At 47.2% G+C, this 17,515-nt stretch overlaps 3 protein-coding genes across 13 annotated transcripts in view; 1 reads left to right on the top strand and 2 right to left on the bottom strand.

The window, feature by feature from the left end:
• Positions 1 to 5,030, bottom strand: part of BICDL1 (BICD family like cargo adaptor 1) — a 28,362-nt gene extending 23,332 nt beyond the window's left edge. Inside the window, exon 1 of one of the 2 annotated variants that reach the window (XR_015739610.1) lies at positions 4,077 to 4,662. Coding sequence is in view for 1 of the 2 variants with exons in the window: in XM_087913207.1 (XP_087769333.1) it covers positions 4,077 to 4,544 (468 nt within the window). In the remaining variant the exon portion in view is untranslated. Of the gene's footprint in view, positions 1 to 4,076 lie in introns of both variants that reach the window. The other variant, XM_087913207.1, reaches the window with a different exon arrangement.
• A 6,188-nt stretch (positions 5,031 to 11,218) lies between these two features.
• Positions 11,219 to 12,728, bottom strand: LOC148124632 (A-kinase anchor protein 4-like). Its single transcript, XM_087913206.1, has 2 exons — positions 12,470 to 12,728; positions 11,219 to 11,989 (listed from the first exon to the last, which is right to left on the bottom strand). Exon 2 carries the CDS (start codon positions 11,843 to 11,845, stop codon positions 11,330 to 11,332), a length of 516 nt encoding a protein of 171 aa, XP_087769332.1. The 5' UTR covers positions 11,846 to 11,989; positions 12,470 to 12,728; the 3' UTR covers positions 11,219 to 11,329.
• A 205-nt stretch (positions 12,729 to 12,933) lies between these two features.
• CIT (citron rho-interacting serine/threonine kinase) overlaps positions 12,934 to 17,515 on the top strand; it is a 93,279-nt gene continuing 88,697 nt past the window's right edge. For 9 of the 10 annotated variants that reach the window (XM_087913189.1, XM_087913186.1, XM_087913188.1 and 6 more), the window contains exons 1-3: positions 12,934 to 13,065; positions 16,010 to 16,162; positions 16,821 to 16,962. In XM_087913189.1, the coding sequence (XP_087769315.1) occupies positions 16,067 to 16,162; positions 16,821 to 16,962 (238 nt within the window). In that variant the 5' untranslated portion in view covers positions 12,934 to 13,065; positions 16,010 to 16,066. The remainder of the gene's footprint in view (positions 13,066 to 16,009; positions 16,163 to 16,820; positions 16,963 to 17,515) is intronic. The other variant, XM_087913190.1, reaches the window with a different exon arrangement.

The raw sequence follows: 17,515 nt of genomic DNA, 5'->3' as shown, positions 1-17,515 counted from the left end.
AAGACCTCTTTGGGGGGACCCTCAGTTGCAGGGCTGGGATTCAAATTTCTGTGGGTGTGGCTTGGTGGTCATGCGACTGGCTGGGCATGGCTTGTATGTAAATATTATAAATATTTATGTAAATATTGAATTTTTTATTTGCAAAAAAAAAAAGAGCAACTTTTGCCCAAAATCAGGCAAAGCAGGCAGGCAGATTGAGTTGCTCACAGAATCACGGGTTCACTCAGAGATCTACCCTTCTGCCATCTGCTACCTGAGTCTGCGTTGAAAAATAGAAGCTTCGGTCCTAAGGAAGGTTCGGCTCTGCTTTTAGATTAGCTAGAAAGCAAGAAATCCAACAATTTCCTACTTTCTAGCTAATCTAAATCTCCTGGCACATCAGAACAGCTGATGGTTTTGGAGCGGGGGCGGGGGGGAAATAGCAAGTTAGCAGGCAAGTTGGATGGCTCGCATGCCAGGTAAGGAGTGGGTGGGCGGGGAGGAGAGGGGCCAGCCAGTGCCTCGATTTGCCGGTTCTCCGAACTGCACAGAATCGTAACCGACCGGTTCTATAGAACTGGTCCGACCAGGTAGAATCCCACACCTGCTCAGTTAGACATCTCTAGGCTAAGAGAGAGTTGGGCTAGAATAGCCTCCAAGGACCCCTGAAATTCTCTGGCTTGGATTAAACGTTGCACAAAACATAAGGTGTCGTCTTTCGGGAGGTAATAGGATGCCTGAACACAATTGTTGCAAGGTGCATGGACGGGAACTAATCAAAGAGACAACCCAAGCTAAAACTAAGGAATATCCTGACCCTGAGTACAATTAACCAGGGGAACGGCTTGCCACCAGAAGTTGTGGGTGCACCATCAGTGGAGGCTTTCAAGAATGGACAGAATAGTATTGTTGGTAGAAATATCCTTCTGGGTTCAGTTCCAAGTGGGGAAGGAAGACCCTGGAAACATGGAGGCTATTTGGAAAGATGGTTTAATGGTGGGCAGCAGGACCACACAGCTTGGAGCTCCAAAGAAGGATGATCACATGTTCCAAGGTGAAGGGAAAGAGAAAGAAGGGCCTGCCAAGATGCGGAGAGACCCTTATATACCCTGTGTTGGGCCCCGCCTTAGTGTTTCCTGCTCCTGTGCAAGGAATGTATCCCATTGGCTGTCAGACTCCCAGGGGCGGGAGGGTCTTAGCTAACTTCGTAGGTTTTCCTGAATTCCAGGCTTGGTTGAGCCTTGCTGGAGAATGATGCGCTGAAAGGGCTCTTGGGCAATTGCTATACCTTTACCTGGAGATCTTTGTTATGTAAAGTATTCTGGCCCAGGCCTTAATGGCCCACCCATTAACAAAGGTGGAGGTGAGTTTCTGCTTCTGAATTTCTACTCTTTTTAGGGGAAATATTCTTCCTTTTTAATATTCCCTAGGATATTTCAATTTTCTAGGAGACGGGTGGGTGCTAGCTTCCTACAGTATAAATCTTCTGCTTTGAGCAGGGGGGGGGGTTGGACTAGAAGACCTCCAAAATCCCTTCCCGTTATTCTGTTACAGTGTGCAAAACCCAGTCAGTTATGCCTTAAGGATCAAATAAAGACTACTCAGGCACTACACTTGAGAGAATGTCGGTATCTTGCCATTTACGGATGGATGCATAGCTCTTCATGCATCTGCAAAATATAACCTTCTGGCTTGAGGGCCTTTCCAAGAACAAAACCCGGAACAGGAAGTTGGATCGATCAATCGGCACACAGGGTGCCTAATTCTGCACAACGCGCAGTTTGCATTTGAAAGGTATTTGGGTTGGCTCGTCTGCGGCCTCCTGCCAACCTTCGCTTACCCATCCACCCCTTCACGGTGTAGGTACCCTACGGGAGGTTGCAGGCAACGCTAAATCAGTCTTTATTCAACAAATGTCTACTACAAGTGGTCCTTGGCTCAACCCTATTCTAGTGAAAGATGGAAACTCAACAAGTGGGGTGGAGCTCCTTCCATTTTCCTCTAGCACTGTTGAAAGAAAGAAAAAGAAAGAGAGAGAGAGAGAGAGAGAGAGAGAGAGAGAGAGAGAGAGAGAGAGAAAGAAAGAAAGAAAGAAAGAAAGAAAGAAAGAAAGAAAGAAAGAAAGAAAGAAAAAACACAGATTTCATAAAAGATGGTTATGTTTGTCCCAAACACTGCCTTTCTACCGTTTCCTCAATCTCTAACAAACCATGGTTAATTCCAGCCTGTTTATGAGACCAGCCCTTGGGATCAGTTTACTGTATGTCCCGTGCAAATCCAGTATACGGATATGGACATGTTAAGATTAACATGTTAAACAGGTTAAGATGCTTCACTGATGGAGGTCTTCAAGAAAAGATTGGGCAGTCATTTGTCTGGGATGCAGTAAGATCTCCTGCCTTGGGCAGGGGGGTTGGACTAGAAGACCTCCAAGGTCCCTTCCAGCCCTAGGATTCTAAGTTAAGCATGAGGAAGGATGTCACTTGAACCCATGGATTCACACAACAAAACTCATGGGTAGTTTGCAGTTCAGTCGCTGTTTAGTTTGGTTAGCCCATAAAACCATGATATGTTTGTTACCAACTTGCCTTAGTTTCTCCTTATTTCCAGGCTGAATCTCTCCTTGATCAGTTTCCATCCATTATTCCTTGTCTGGCCTTCAGGGGCTTTGGAAAATAGCTTGACCCCTTCCTCCTCTCTGCGGCAGCCCCTCAAATATTGGAAGACCGCTATCCTGTCTCCCCTGGTCCTTCTCTTTACTAGACTAGCCAAGCCCAGTTCCTGCAATCGTTCATTGTATGTTTCAGCCTCCAGCCCCCTAATCATCCTGGTTGCTCTTCTCTGTACTTCTTCTAGAGTCTCAACATCTTTTTTTATAATGTGGTGACCAAAACTGGATGCAGTACTCTAGGTGTGGTCTTACTAAGGCTTTATAGAGTGGTATTAGCAGTGATTGACCCACCATCGAAGGGGGAAAGTCCTATTTCTAACTTTACACAATCCAACAGGTCATGGCAAGCTCAACAATTCCACGGTCAGGCTTACCTAAGGCTGAAATGTGGTTTGTGTGTGTTTGTGGCTGGGTGTCAAGGACGTGTACACAATGCCCTCCTCTGAGAACCCAGGTTAATCACATACTAGGGTTGTTCGGTTCATTTAATCGGGGAGAAGCAACCCCTCAACCAATATTTTGTGGTTGAACAGAAAGGCCTGGAGTTCAACCAGAAATCACCCAATCTCATTTTAGCCTCATTCACAGTATTCCTGTACAAATCCGGGTATGTGCATTTGGTTGAGCCCTGAGTAACGGTTGGGTAAATACAGGTATATAAGGGGACATTTGGGCCTATTTATGTAACTACCGTCACCTTAAATAGTCTGGTGTCCCATTCTTCCCCCGCATGAAATGATTACATCTCCCATAATTCTCAACCAGCTCGGACCTCGACACACCTGAGAATACCTGGAGCAAAGACCCTACGGGCCTATGACTACTCCCAAGTGTTATTTCCTTCTTCCTCTTCTTCCCTGCACGTCACATTCAACCAATCCTGGTTTGCCGGCCTCCAAACCTTGTTTCTAAAGCTCTGCTTAGACCAGGGCATCCCACACTCTCCCCCCCTCCCCCGCCCCTCCCAAAATCAAGGTTTCCAAGGTGCCGACCCAGCTTTTCTCAGCCACGATGCTCCAGACAGTCTGACACCCCCTCCTTCCTCAGCTGTGAAACATGGCTACGAATTCTGGGAGCTGTAGTCCCAATTCCCCCCTCCCCTCCCCAAGCAGGCAGGGTTGCTCTAAAGCCGATAAGAAAAAAAAAAACGGTGCGTGTGATGGAATCTGACCCAGGTAGAGAGGCAGGGCAAGGGGCGCCACTCAACCTCTGGAGAGATGCTCTCTGCACATGGTCAGAGGGCGAGATTGCCCCTCGGGCATCTCCAGCGGGGGGCCTGATTCTACCAAAACCAGCCGAATCCTGAGTCACCGCCCGGGGCCTTCCAGCCTCGCCCTGCTGCTACCAAAACGGCCCCCTCTCCCAATCTCTCTCTCTCTCTCTGTCTCTCCCTCCCTCCCTCTCTCTCTCTCTCTCTCTCTCTCACCTCCAGCTTGTCGGTCAACTCCTTGTACATCCGCTCGTACTGGCGGCTCATGTCCTGGTTGCGCTCCAGCAAGGCTTTGCCCAACCGGGCGGCCAACACCAAGTCCTTCTCCTTCTGCCTCATCTGCGACAGCAGCAGCTCCGGCTCGGCCGGGGAGGAGAGGGAGGCCGCGGGGCCTCCCGGCGGCTCGCTCTCGCCGGGCCCTTCCCCGGCCGAAGCCAGCATGGCCAGCTCCTCCTCCAGGGCCAGATCCAGCTCGCCGCCCACGGCCGAAGCAGAAGAAGACGCAGCAGGAGAAGGAGCCGCAGCCGCGAAGCCGGCGGGGCTCGGAGAGGAAGAAGAAGCCGACGCCGTTTCTTTCCCCGCCGTTGGAGGCGGCGGGGCTGCGCCGGCCTTTCCCGCCGGGCCGGACTCCATGCGGCAGGCGCTGTCCAGCTCGGGAGGTGCTGAAAGGGCGGAGGCGGCCATGGCCGGGCCCCGGGCCACTCCAGGCTCAGCGGCGGCCGAGGAGGGAGCCCGGAGCCCGCAACGGGACGCCCTCGGGGGACCGCTCTCCTCGTCCGCCCGGGAGACGCGGGTGGCGAGCGGGAAGCGCGCAAAAGGGGCAAAGCGGGGGGGCTTCCCCGCACAACGCCCCCCCCCACCCGCTCCCGCTTACTCCGCCCGCTGGGGGAGCCGCCTCCGCAACCCGGCGCTCTCAAGGCGAGCCGGGCGCCCGGCCGGCGTTGGAGCCGTCGTGTGGGGCGTTGCTGCGGCCAGGAGAGGAGAGGATGGCGCCGCTGGTGGTCCTGCTCCTGCCGGCGGCCCCGCTTGGCAGCCCCGCGCGCCGAACCCCATCGCCGCCCCGGCGCCGGCCAAACATCGCGCGGCCGCGGGAAGCTCGCGAAGCCACCGGTGGCGGCGGCGGCGGCGGTGGCGGCGGAGGGGAGGCCGGCTTCCCTCGCCTCCCCCCTCCCCTCCAGCCCGTGACGCCAGCAAACACCTGTTCGGGCGAGGGCTCGGATTGGTCGAGGCGGGTGTCTCCACGGCCCCGCCCACAGGTGTTGCGACTCAGCCCAACCGGGCTTCACCTACCCCGCCCGTTCCTGGTTGGCACCAGAATGTTCGCCTCGCCTGTTGGGTGCGGAGGGCTTTGGCCGGTCCCGGCTGTTCTTTGGGGCGAGAGAAAAACGGGGTCATGAAAGGACAAGAAAGACTAGCATTTCTCAAGGTTGACAACTTTAAGAGGGGTGGGCTTCGACTCCCAGATTTCCTCAGTCAACATGCTTTAAGATATGTAGACTTCAACTCCCAGAATTCTTCAGTCCGCATGCGTTAAGATATGTAGATTTCAACTCCCAGAATTCCTCAGCCAGCATGCTTTAAGATATGTAGACTTCAACTCCCAGAATTCTTCAGTCCGCATGCTTTAAGATATGTAGATTTCAACTCCCAGAATTCCTCAGCCAGCATGCTTTAAGATATGTAGACTTCAACTCCCAGAATTCTTCAGTCCGCATGCGTTAAGATATGTAGATTTCAACTCCCAGAATTCCTCAGCCAGCATGCTTTAAGATATGTAGACTTCAACTCCCAGAATTCTTCAGTCCGCATGCGTTAAGATATGTAGATTTCAACTCCCAGAATTCCACAGCCAGCATGCTTTAAGATATGTAGACTTCAACTCCCAGAATTCTTCAGTCCGCATGCGTTAAGATATGTAGATTTCAACTCCCAGAATTCCACAGCCAGCATGCTTTAAGATATGTAGACTTCAACTCCCAGAATTCTTCAGTCCACATGCGTTAAGATATGTAGATTTCAACTCCCAGAATTCCTCAGCCAGCATGCTTTAAGATATGTAGACTTCAACTCCCAGAATTCTTCAGTCCGCATGCTTTAAGATATGTAGATTTCAACTCCCAGAATTCCTCAGCCAGCATGCTTTAAGATATGTAGACTTCAACTCCCAGAATTCTTCAGTCCGCATGCTTTAAGATATGTAGATTTCAACTCCCAGAATTCCTCAGCCAGCATGCTTTAAGATATGTAGACTTCAACTCCCAGAATTCTTCAGCCAGCATGCTTTAAGATGTCCAGATTTCAACTCCCAGAATTCCTCAGCCAGCATGCTTTAAGATATGTAGACTTCCTCTCCCAGAATTCTTCAGTCTGCAAGCTTTAAGATATGTATTTCAACTCCCAGAATTCCCTAGCCAACGTGCTTTAAGAACTTGGTTTCATCTGCTGCAAGGAAGCCAAGCTTTTGTAAATATCACCAGAAATGAAATAAGCTACAATTGGCTAGGTTCCACAACGTTCCAAGCCATAAACTAGGTTTTATAAGCATGCTTGATGGAATACTTGTGGTGCATTAAGCTGAGACCAATTTACGATATGCCTTTTTTGGGAGGGGTGGGAGGAGGCGGGAAATGTAATCCAAGCATAATAACTATCATGAATTATTCAATGAACTACAGCTGAGCAAACCGAAGTTGGACACATTTTGCAGGCCTGCCCACCAGGATCCAAAGTGTGTGATGTTGTGATGGAAGTACAGAAAGGAAGGTGTGATGCCCTCTCTCCTCCCCCACCCCCCCAAAAACCCACCCCTGACCCTCTTACCAATTTGGGAACCAGACCGTTGTCCAGTCGCTTTAGTGATTCTGTTCCAGAAGAGAGAGAAAATAACCCCAATAGAGAGGGTCCCGTTCTGGAAGAGTTCACTGTAATCCTTCTGGCCTGATTACCCAGATCCAGAGAGTAGATCTATCTCCAAATCTCTTTCCGGAGTCTAGCACACAAAGGTATTACGGATCGAGAGCTTTAATCCACCCCGGACAAAGCTTTGCCCTAGATTCTTCAGCCTGAGCTGCAGGAGAAGGGGTGAGTGCACAATTCATGCAACGGCGGCTGGAAATTGTGCGACTCCATCCCTGTGCCAGTTCTCAATGGCCCCCGAGCTGGGTCACATCAGCGCCATCAGCCTCCCGGCGGCTCCCTTCACACCGCTCGCTCTGGGGACGCCAATGTTTTGTTTACTGCACAAACCTCTCCCATTAATCTGCAGTCCCGAACAATCTGTCATTGTCCTCCGAATGTAATTATCCGATTGCCATGGGCAGAGAAAAATGAGGGGGTGGGTGGGTTGCGTCAAAGCCCTTCGTGCGTTATCGGCCCCTTTGGCTTCACTCTGCTTGGAAGATGTGGAGCCAAAGATCGCTCGGGTCCAAATCCATACTTGAATGCTTTTTAAGCGGGGATGCGTGGGGAATAAATTTGGGGTAAACAGTCCACTGAGCCACCAATTCTGTGATTCTAGGCCATCTTGGATGGCTAGAACAGCATTGCCACTGGAAATCGTGGGGGCTCCATTCCTGGATGTTTTCGAGAAGAGATTGGACAATCGTTGGTCTGGGATGGCCTAGGTCAGTGGTGGCTAACCCTATGGGGCTCCTGTGCCAAAAATTGTGTTTCCTAGTATGATTTGATTGATTATTGTACCCTATGAGTATCATTAAGTGTTGTACCTGATGATTCTTGACTCTTGACGAATGTATCTTTTCTTTTATGTACACTGAGAGCATTTGCACCAAAGACAAATTCCTTGTGTGTCCAATCACAATTGGCCAATAAAGAATTCTATTCCATTCTATTTATGCTTGGGAAAGTTTTGTTCCAGACTTACTAATACTTCCCACATGGCATATTTTATTGCTCACATCCCTCCCTTTCAAACAACGTCGTGGTTGTCACATAAGGAGCCAATCGAACCAGGCCTGCCAGCGATTTATTCTTCTTGAATGCCTTCTTAATTGGCAGGTAGCAACATTTGATCACGTTTCATTTTAGCTCGGCTCTTAGTCACTGGGTATTGTTTTATTTTTCAGGATATGGGAAGCGTCACTGAATGTGTCTCATCTCATTGTCAAGTTGCTATAGCGACTCAGGTTTGAACCACGACTTTCAGCGAAAAAAAGAAGGAAAAAAGGAGAGTCGTGGGAATTCTAAGTCCATGCATCTTAAAGACGCCAAGGTTGAAAAATTTAGTGTATTGTTTCTTTTATTTACGTAATTTTACAGATGTGCAACTAAAATTCTTGATTCCTGTCATTTTTTGTTTGGGAAAAGCTGGCCCTCCTATGGTAGCAATTTAATGGGATGATTTATAGAATGTGTTCAAAATTTGGGACAGGCCATTAGGATTTTTAAATTTTTAAAATAAAACTTTGACTTCAACCTACTTCATGCAGGATGTTTTATGATTAGCTTTTAGTGTTGACATTGTTCTGATTTGCTTGTGACTGGACTATTCTTTCACCATTGTGGCCTGACACCCAACATTATTTGAAATTTTGCTTAACCTGCCCGCAAATTCTTCAGAATTTGGGGCAGGTTAGGCAAACAACAAAATAATTGCAGTAAGTAAATTCAGTAACGAAATCACCATACCACTTAGCACTTCTCTTTTCCTCTGTCTACTTTAAGCCTAACTTATCTGGGCAAAGTTGTTGCTAGAATAAGAAGTTTGGTGGAGGGAAAAACACAGGGTTATGGAGTTTGGGGAATCGTAAAATTCTTGGGAAAAGGGAAAAAAATGCTACATATTTCCTTTGTAGGAGTGGTCATTATAAAAAAAAAAAAAAGGATGCAGATTGTTTGGAAAATTCTTTAGGATTTTCTCCAGAAGGCGGGTCAAGGAGAGGAAATTCCAAGTGTGATTCAATTTAATATTAAGCATAATGAACATTACATGAACGAATGTGACTAATTAAATACAGTTCATGTAATTATTCCCTGGCTGCATTTGCTGTAAATATTTATGCATGATTAACAGAACCAGGGCTTGCTCGATTAATCCAATTTTCTTGGGTTTGTGTGGCACAATGAAGCATAAACTGGTGACACCAACCGGTTTCCGCAACTGGTTCCCAAAGCTAAAAGGCGCATAATTCGATTTGCCAGCCTCTGTGGATTTAATACTCATCTAACCCTTAGTCACAGTATACAGGTAGTCCTTGACTTACGGCCACAGTTGAATTCAAAATTTCCGTTGATAAGCAAGGCAGTTGAGTTTTGCACAAAGTTTTGTGGCCTTTTGGGCCACGGTTAAGTGAATTGCTTCAGTCATTAAGTGAATCGTCCAGTCATTAAGCGAATTTGGCTTCCCCGAGGTTGGCTGGGAAGGACACAAATGATGATCATGTGGGGTTCAATGCATTATGGAGTTGGGTAAATCCTGCTCCGTTTCACGGAGTGCTTCAGAGAAGGCAGGTATGTTCTGATTTTGGATTTCAGGACGATGGGAGGTTCGATTCCCAATGCTTTTCCTTCAACAGGGATGACCAGCAGAGGGCAGTGTTGTGCTGGATAGCACATTTAACTCTTGTTAACTCTATTGATAGTCCTATATAGAAAATCCTAGGGCTGGGAAGGGACCTTAGTGGCCATCTAGTCCAACCCCCTGCTCAAGCAGGAGACCCCCTAGGCCATTCCAAAGAAATAGCTGTCCAATAACTTCTTTAAAACCTAGGGGAAGACACGAGAGCGGTGTTTGAAGATTGTTAAAAAAACAGCACTGAAAATTGTGACTTATGACTGATCCTCACAGTTATGAACATTGCACAATCCCACTGGGGGAGGGGAGGGAGCCAGACTTGCTTAAAGACTATGCGATTTGCTTAGCAACGAGCAGTAATCCACATCCTGCCATGGCAAAAAGGGTCATGAAATTGGGTGTGATTCGCTTAGCGACACAGAAATTCTGAACTAGTCTACAAAGGACGTCGCAAAACCTGTAGAAGGAGCCACTGATAATCTCCGAAGGTGTCATGTGATGCTTCCAGTTTGATCACTGAGAATTCTGGGAGTTGAAGTTCAATGGAGCTGGGGAAAGCACCCCCCAGACAGCATTCTGGCTTGTAAATCAGAGTTTCTGGTTCGCCACAATCTCTGGTGCCAAGCAATTGTGGTTTGGTAAACAACACCATAAACGAAGCCAAAAACCAAATTAGTCACTCGATGGTGCTCCGTGCTTCCTTCCATGCCAAGTACGCAACCATTGACCAAATAATAAAACCATTTTTGTTATTACATGTTTCTCTCGATGCTTCGATCCGCTGCCAGGGTTTAATTATTTTCCAAAAAGTCCTCCAAACACACATCCTTGCAAAGACAGTCAGCAGACAAACAATGGATGAAACAAGACATACGGACCAAGGATTTATTTTTGCACAAAGAAAAAAAGAAGAAGGAAAAAAAGATTTCGGGGCCAAGTCTGACAAAGCCAATAGCGCATAATTACTAATTTGGGAAAGGAAAATAAAATAAAGCGTAGGAGGCCCATTGCCAAGTCTTTCCAAAGATAGAAATAAGGGCAGTGACTTGATGGGGAGGAGAGAAGCCAAGACCACATACAGAGAGAGAGAGAGCAAAAAGCTTGAATTCAACTTGAATTCAGAATAAAACGCCAGAAATTTGGGTCTTTGGTTTTGCTCGAGTTTTTAGCAATGGAGTATAAAAGCCAAAAAGGAGATACAGGCAGTTAGTTCTTGGCTTACAGTCATAATTGAGCCCAAAATTACTACTGCTAAGTGAGACAGTCAAATGAATTTTGCTCCATTGTACAACTGCTCTTGCCACAGGATTTTTTTTCTGGTTTTTTTCCAAAGCTGTTTGAAAAAAAAAAACTGGAAAAAAAAAACGGTTTTCCCGCCCCCACCCCCAATTTTCCCAGTTTTTTCCCCCCAGACCTTCCCATCTCTCTAGTCATAACTATGAGTAAATTGCCAAATGTCTGAATTTTAATCCCGTGACCATGGGGATGTTGTAATGGTTGTGTGAAAAACGGCCATATCTCACGATTATAGGTCCTCATTTTACTGACCTTGGAAGGATGGAAAACTCAGTCAACCTTGAGCCGATCAGCATTGAACTGCTGGCAGTCGGCAGAATTAGCCTGCAGTATTTGTATTCTAACCGGAAGGAAGGAAGGAAGGAAGGAAGGAAGGAAGGAAGGAAGGAAGGAAGGTGGAGTCATCTGTGAGCCAGTCAGGATCGAACTGCCGGCAGTCGGCAGACTTAGCCTGCAGTACCGCATTCTGACCACTGTGCCACCTACAGCTCTTCTAACACCGACAGTAATGACAGCCCTGACGACAGCCTTCATTTACAAAAAAAATTTATTGACGTTCTTCTTTGATCTCTTTGCATGTCTTCCGAAGGTCCAAAGATTCAACTCCTCATGGACGGCACCCAGTCCTGCGTCTTCGTTTTTAGGCGCCGGAACAGCTGAAAGGAGCTGGTCCACTCTGAACCGACCTCTGTTCCGCCTCGCAAAGCGAGCTTTTCCCGGGCGCTTTCGTCGGGTTGAGAGCATGCTGGAACCCAACGGCGTATTTCTGAAGGTCCCTGTTGAGCCAACTGGTGACATCCCCTTTCTCACAGGGGCTCTGCTTGAAGAAACACACGGCGCCTTCCGTGTTGGACAGACTCTTCTTCTCATCTCGGATGACCACGATCTCCCTCTCCCCCAGATCGATGCCAGGATCCGGGGCCTCGATGGCACCGAGCTGCCCAGAAGCATCGAGCTCTTCATTCTTGGCACTGAGGCTGGAGACGTCGACAAAACAAACCAGCTTCCGTTGCTTGTCGGTTGGGACTTTGTCGTCGAACAGGCTGACTTTGCAGAGCCCGGCAGGGCAATGCATCCAGTCGATGTCCGGCGACATCATGGTGACCGGCACCATATATTCGGCGTTGGGGCACTCCTTGTGTGGAAGGTTGGCCATGATTCTGCGAGACTGAAAGACAGGTGCGTCAGTCTCTTTATCTTCCCATGCTCTTCTGCTGGGCGAGGACACTGGGACAGGGCAGGGAGGGGTCCAGCTGTTGTGACATCATAAAGCAGGTGAGGCACAGAGGTGGCAGCCCAGCTGTGGGAGAAGAGCAGGCAGAGATGATGAGAGTGGAGGAGGCGTTAAATGCGCTACTAGCTTGGAGTCCTGAAGGTGCTTTTTGTTGTTGTTTTTATTCTCCGAAGACATTTCGCTTCTCATCCAAGAAGTTTCTTCAACTCTGACTGGATGGAGGGGAATGGAAGGATTTATATTCTTGGCAGACAGCTGATCATAAACAGGAACGGTCATTAAGTCACTTTTTTCAATGCCGTTGTAACTTCAGTCACTAAGCAAACTGTTTTAAGTGTTAATATAAATAAATGGCATGAATCAAAATATATTAATGCGTTGATTTGCATTGCGTTGAGTCACAGATAACAATAAATAATAACAACAATAATAATTTTCTTTGTTTATATTATTCATTTATTAGTTCCAACTAATAATGATAAAAAAGTCCAGATCCATTTTCGCAGGAGCCCAGCTCTGCACCGCCTGGCTTGGGTTTGCCTTAACGTGTGGATGGATGCCTTCACTCCTGCTTGAGCCGGGGGTTGGACTAGATGACCTTCGAGGTCCTCTCCTGTCCTGGCCTCCCTGCTGGCAAACCATCCTCACGGCTCCCTATGGTTTGGTGAGCTCACGGGTCAACCACGAGCCTGAGGGGGGAAAAGAATAGAAACAAACAACAACAACAACAAAAAAGCAGGCAAACACGCAACACGCCTCGTGAGAACGCAGGCCCGCAAAGCGGAACTTCCCACGGGACACGTGACCTCCTCCTCCCTCCCCCCCCCTCCGAGGAGTGTTACGACCGTTGGGCTCTCTCGGCCACGCCCACGGGACGCGTCAGCAGCACGCGAGCCACGCACCAGCCCTCTTCCCCTCTCCCTCCCTTGGTGACGTCATCCCCGGCGGGGATTGGCGGAGAGCGTGGATGACGTGAAAGAGGGCGGGAGGGAGGGGCGGAGATTGGGGCGGGGCTTCCCGGCTGGCTCCGTTCAAACGCCGATGGCGGGAGCGGCGCGGCGGGTCGGTGTGAGGGGCGGTCGCTGAAGGAGCTCGGCGTTCTCGCTTCCGAGGCGGCGGCGGACGCTGGGCGCTGGGAGCCAGTAAGCCTCCTCTGAGGGAAGCGCGTGAGGGGTGCGGGGTGCTTGCCCAGCCCAGGGGGGGTCTCTGCACATGCTCAGAGGTGCTGCTTTCCGCTTTCCCCAGCATTGAATAAGTTAACCTGGAAGGCAATTAGAATGCAAAACCCGAACTCTCAGGTGTCAGCACACCCCAGAACGGAAGAAAAGAACCGAGAGCAGAAGAACAGAGTGGGAAGGGACCTTGGAGGTCATTTAGTCCAACCCTCTGTCAAAAGCGGGGAATCCTATAGCAAGTCAGAGGAGTGGGCTGTCCCAGCCTCCTCAACTTTTAAGGACTCGCTTAACAAGGACTCACTTAACATCGGCGGTGAGAAAGGTGGAAAAATGGGGCACTTAGCAAATGTCTCACTTAGCAACCTAAATGTTGGGTTCGTTTGTGATCGTAAGTTGAGGACGACCTGTATAAATCCGTGCAGAATTGTACACCATAATCGGTTCAGTCCGTATTATTGGGGGGAAAAACTGATATTTTTTGCTCCTAGCTTTGCATTATAGATTCATACTGCATTAGGATTTATGATGAAAGGTATAGGTTCTCCTGCTAGAGCAGGGGGCTGGACTAGAAGACCTCCAAGGTCCCTTCCAGTTCTATTCTATTCTAAAATCTTTGACTTTGCTGTTGTAAGTGTGTGCACTGAGCACTTGTGCACTGGAGACAAATTCCTTGTCTGTCCAATCACACTTGCCCATGAAGACTTCTCTCTTCCCTTCCCTTCTCTTTTCTCTCTTCTCTATTTTCTTCTTGTTTCTGTTCTTCCCCTTAATTTTCTACTTCTTGTTTCTGTTCCCTTCTTCATTCTATACTTTCTTTTTGTTCCTATTTTTTTTCCTTTCCTTCATTCTCCTATGACTCAAACTATTAACTCTAATTCTAACTAACTAACTCTAACTCTACATTTGTTTGCTTTTATATCATGTTTGTTTTGGATTATTTTACTATTCGTTTTGCTCTTGTATCTTGCCCAGGAGAGGCTGGGTTTGGAACGGGTTATAAATATCGTCAAGCAAGTCACTTCCTTGCTTTGTTTGGTCACATCCTCCCTCTCGTACAGATAATCCTTGACTTACAACTTAAATTCAGTTAGCGACCGTTTGAAGTTATAACAATATTGAAAGAAAAGCCTTTCCACCATTTTCTCACACTTAAAACCGTTGCAGTGACCGCATGGTCATGGGATCAGAATTGGGCACGGTGTGTATTTATGACAGTTGCATTGTCATATGTGTCACCTGTGGCCCCTTTCCCAGTCTTTTGACAAACAGCTCGAGGGGGAGGGAGCAAGATTCACTTAATGTCCATGTGATTCACTTAACAACTGAGGAATCCCTTAACACGGGCAAAAGCTGTAAAATGGGGCAAAGCTGACTTAACTGTTTTGCTTAGTAACAGAAATGTTGGACTTAATTGTGGGCGTAAGTCAAAGGCTACCTGTATCTTTTATAATTTCCAGTTTGCAGAAATGATAGTTGGGAGACTCTGACAACGCATTCAAGGATGCATCAGTGCAGTGGCTTGCCTCCAGAAGTCCAATACGGGAGCTTTTTAAGAAGAGATTGGACAACCATTTGTCTGAAATGGGATAGGGTTTCCTGCCTAGGCAGGGGGTTGGGCTAGAAGACCTCCAAGGTCCCTTTCAACTCCCATTCTATTTTGTTCTATTCTATTCTATTCTATTCTATTCTATTCTATTCTATTCTATTCTATTCTTTTTCATTCCAATATTCTATTCTTTCTATTATTCTTTATTCTATTCCATTCTCCTTCTTTCATTCTATTCTATTCTATTCTATTCTATTCTATTCTATTCTATTCTATTCTATTCCATTCCATTCCATTCCATTCCATTCTATTCTATTCTTTTTCATTCCAATATTCTATTCTTTCTATTATTCTTTATTCTATTCCATTCCACTCCATTCTCCTTCTTTCCTTCATTCTATTCTATTCCATTCCATTCCATTCCATTCTTCATTCCAATATTCTGTTCTGTTCTGTTCTATTCTAATTTATTTTTGGATGGGGCAGGAAGCCCATAACCTCCCCATCTCTCTTGGGCAAAGAAAAGCAGTATCTCCATCCCAGCAGGGAGAAAACTGGGAAGGTTGATTCTCATCACAATGACTCTCCCAGCGTTGCTAACAGCTGCCTCCAAATAATCATTCCCTTCCCTCCCTCTGACATCTTGCTAATGGCTGATCTGTCCGACCAAGGGAAAAAAAGAATGGGGGCCAGGAAACCCATTTGCGGTTTAAAGTCAGCGTTTAATAACTTTTATGTCCCCTTCTGATTGTCAAACCGTGGAAGCAAGAATTGCACGCATCCCTGACACCCTCATCCTGAAGAACCGAGGGATGTCTTTCTTCATCTGAGCTCTTTGGACTGGGAAGAAAATTAGTTGTCATTTTGTCATTTGTCTTTAAGCGGTTGTGCATTACCATTGGATTGCTGGTTGCCTTATGGGCCTAAGAGGAGCGATTATAAGCTGATATATTCAATCATAAGATTCCTTGGAGTTCTTGCCTATTACTCAAACAATAGTGTTTATGAACTCTCTATTTTCAGTCTCTGCCAGCTAAGTTGCTTTTTAGCGTGTTTCTTTTTTTAATCTGCCTTTATTATTTATTTTTATAAATAACCCAAGGCAAACGCATACAGTAGTCCTTCCTCCACTGTTTTCCCCCACAATAACAACAGCCAGGCTGTGGGGTGCCTGAGAATGACTGGCTCAAAGTCACTTAGCCACTTCCATGCCTAAGGTGGAACTCACCTGGTCTCTACCTTGGTGCCTAACTACTAGACCAAACTGCTTTTAAAATGATTAATGGCAGGATATAATGCGATTTTCAGAACTAAAAAGTGCCGAAGATCTTATATTTTCCTCTCTTTTTTTAATTTTTCTAATAGAGATTTTGTACTACAGCTTCTACCTCAGTGGGGCTGGGTTTTTTTTTGCTGCTCGCGATGCTAAAATTTAAATATGCAACACCCCATCCGGCAGAACTGGGCACAATGGACTCTATTGCCAGCCGCGCTTCTCGACTTAACCTGCTTCTTCAGGTAACTTTGCTTGTGAATTTGTTTCCTATTCAAACTGTTCTGTTTGAGTATCTTAACTTACTGCACCTCTGTATGGTTTGCCAATTGCACAGGGGCAGATAGGATGTCACTCCAGAAGGTTAAGGTCGTTGCCCAGAGGATCACTGGTTGCCCTCTCCCCTCTCTGGAAGAGCCTTATAGCTCCCGCTGCCTTAAGAAAGTTCAAAACATCCTCAAAGATCCATCTCATCTTGGGCACCCTTTTTTTTGAATTATTACCATCTGGCAGCTTGTACAGGATAATAATAAAAACAAGGACAAATAGGCTGAAAAGCAGCTTCTATCCCAGGGCAGTAGCTCTATTGAATTCTCCTGCATAGTGCAATATTAATGCGGTGTTCAATTCAATGTATAGAATGTAAAGGATGGGTGTTTGTATTTATTTTCATAGCCACAATGTACACTGAAGATAGTCATTAATTTAGTTGTACGAGGTGCAGTGACTATAATAAAGTAAATGAAACTAACCTGTAAATGTGAAGGAGAAATGGGTCATTATTGTACCCCTCCAACAGCCCTGGGTACTGCATAACACATTCCTAAAACAGGACGGTTTACGAATTGTATATAAATACGACGGTTCTGCTCTTGTTTCACTAAGAGCTGCCTTTGTTTTCAGGGGAAGTTCCCATCTCTGGCACAACAGCAGATGTCTCCGTTCTCAAGAGAAGGCATTCTGGACTCCCTTCTGGTGCTGTATGAGGAAGGCAGCCGTTCTCTGCTGATGAAAGCCAAACACGCAGGCGATTTCTTTAAAAAGCGTATGCCTTGTTCACTTCCTCCTAGAACCAGGGGCTGGCAACCTTAAACACTCAAAAGAGCCATTGGGGACCCATTTCCCACGGAAAAGAAAACACCGGGAGCCACAAAACCTGGGTGGGCGTGGCCTACTCAACGTCACTCCCACCCAGTCACATGACACGCACCCCGGCCATGCCTACCCAGGTTTTGTGGGTCCCAGTGTTTTCTGTGGGAAATGGGTCTCTCTCCCTCTCTCTCTCTCTCTCTCTCACACACACACACACACACATTTCTGTTTTTTGTGTTTTACATTCTCAGGCCAGGTGAGGAGTGACTGGGAGGGGAGGGCGAAGGGGCGGAGCCAGCCAACAGGGAGCCACAGAAGAGGGCCCAAAGAGCCGCATACGGCTCCAGAGCCACGGGTTGCCAACACCCGTCACCTAGAGCTTCTAAACGCAATTTTTCCGCATGAAATTCTAGTGGCCTTCGCTTTCCAAGCCAGCCTAATAACCATCTACTCGTGTGTGTGTGTGTCAACTCATAAAATATTCCTATGCCTGTTTTGGTAGTTGC

The sequence above is a fragment of the Pseudonaja textilis genome, chromosome 15 (genome assembly GCF_049901715.1).
Source record: "Pseudonaja textilis isolate UNSWEBS1 chromosome 15, rPseTex1.2, whole genome shotgun sequence".
Lineage (NCBI taxonomy): Eukaryota > Metazoa > Chordata > Lepidosauria > Squamata > Elapidae > Pseudonaja > Pseudonaja textilis.
Note: the sequence above shows the minus strand (reverse complement) of the source record. Positions and strands in the feature narration are given on the sequence as shown.

Bases quoted from the DNA above. Each gene is read 5' to 3' on its own strand.
- LOC148124632 (XM_087913206.1), bottom strand. From the start codon at position 11,845: ATGGCCAACCTTCCACACAAGGAGTGCCCCAACGCCGAATATATGGTG.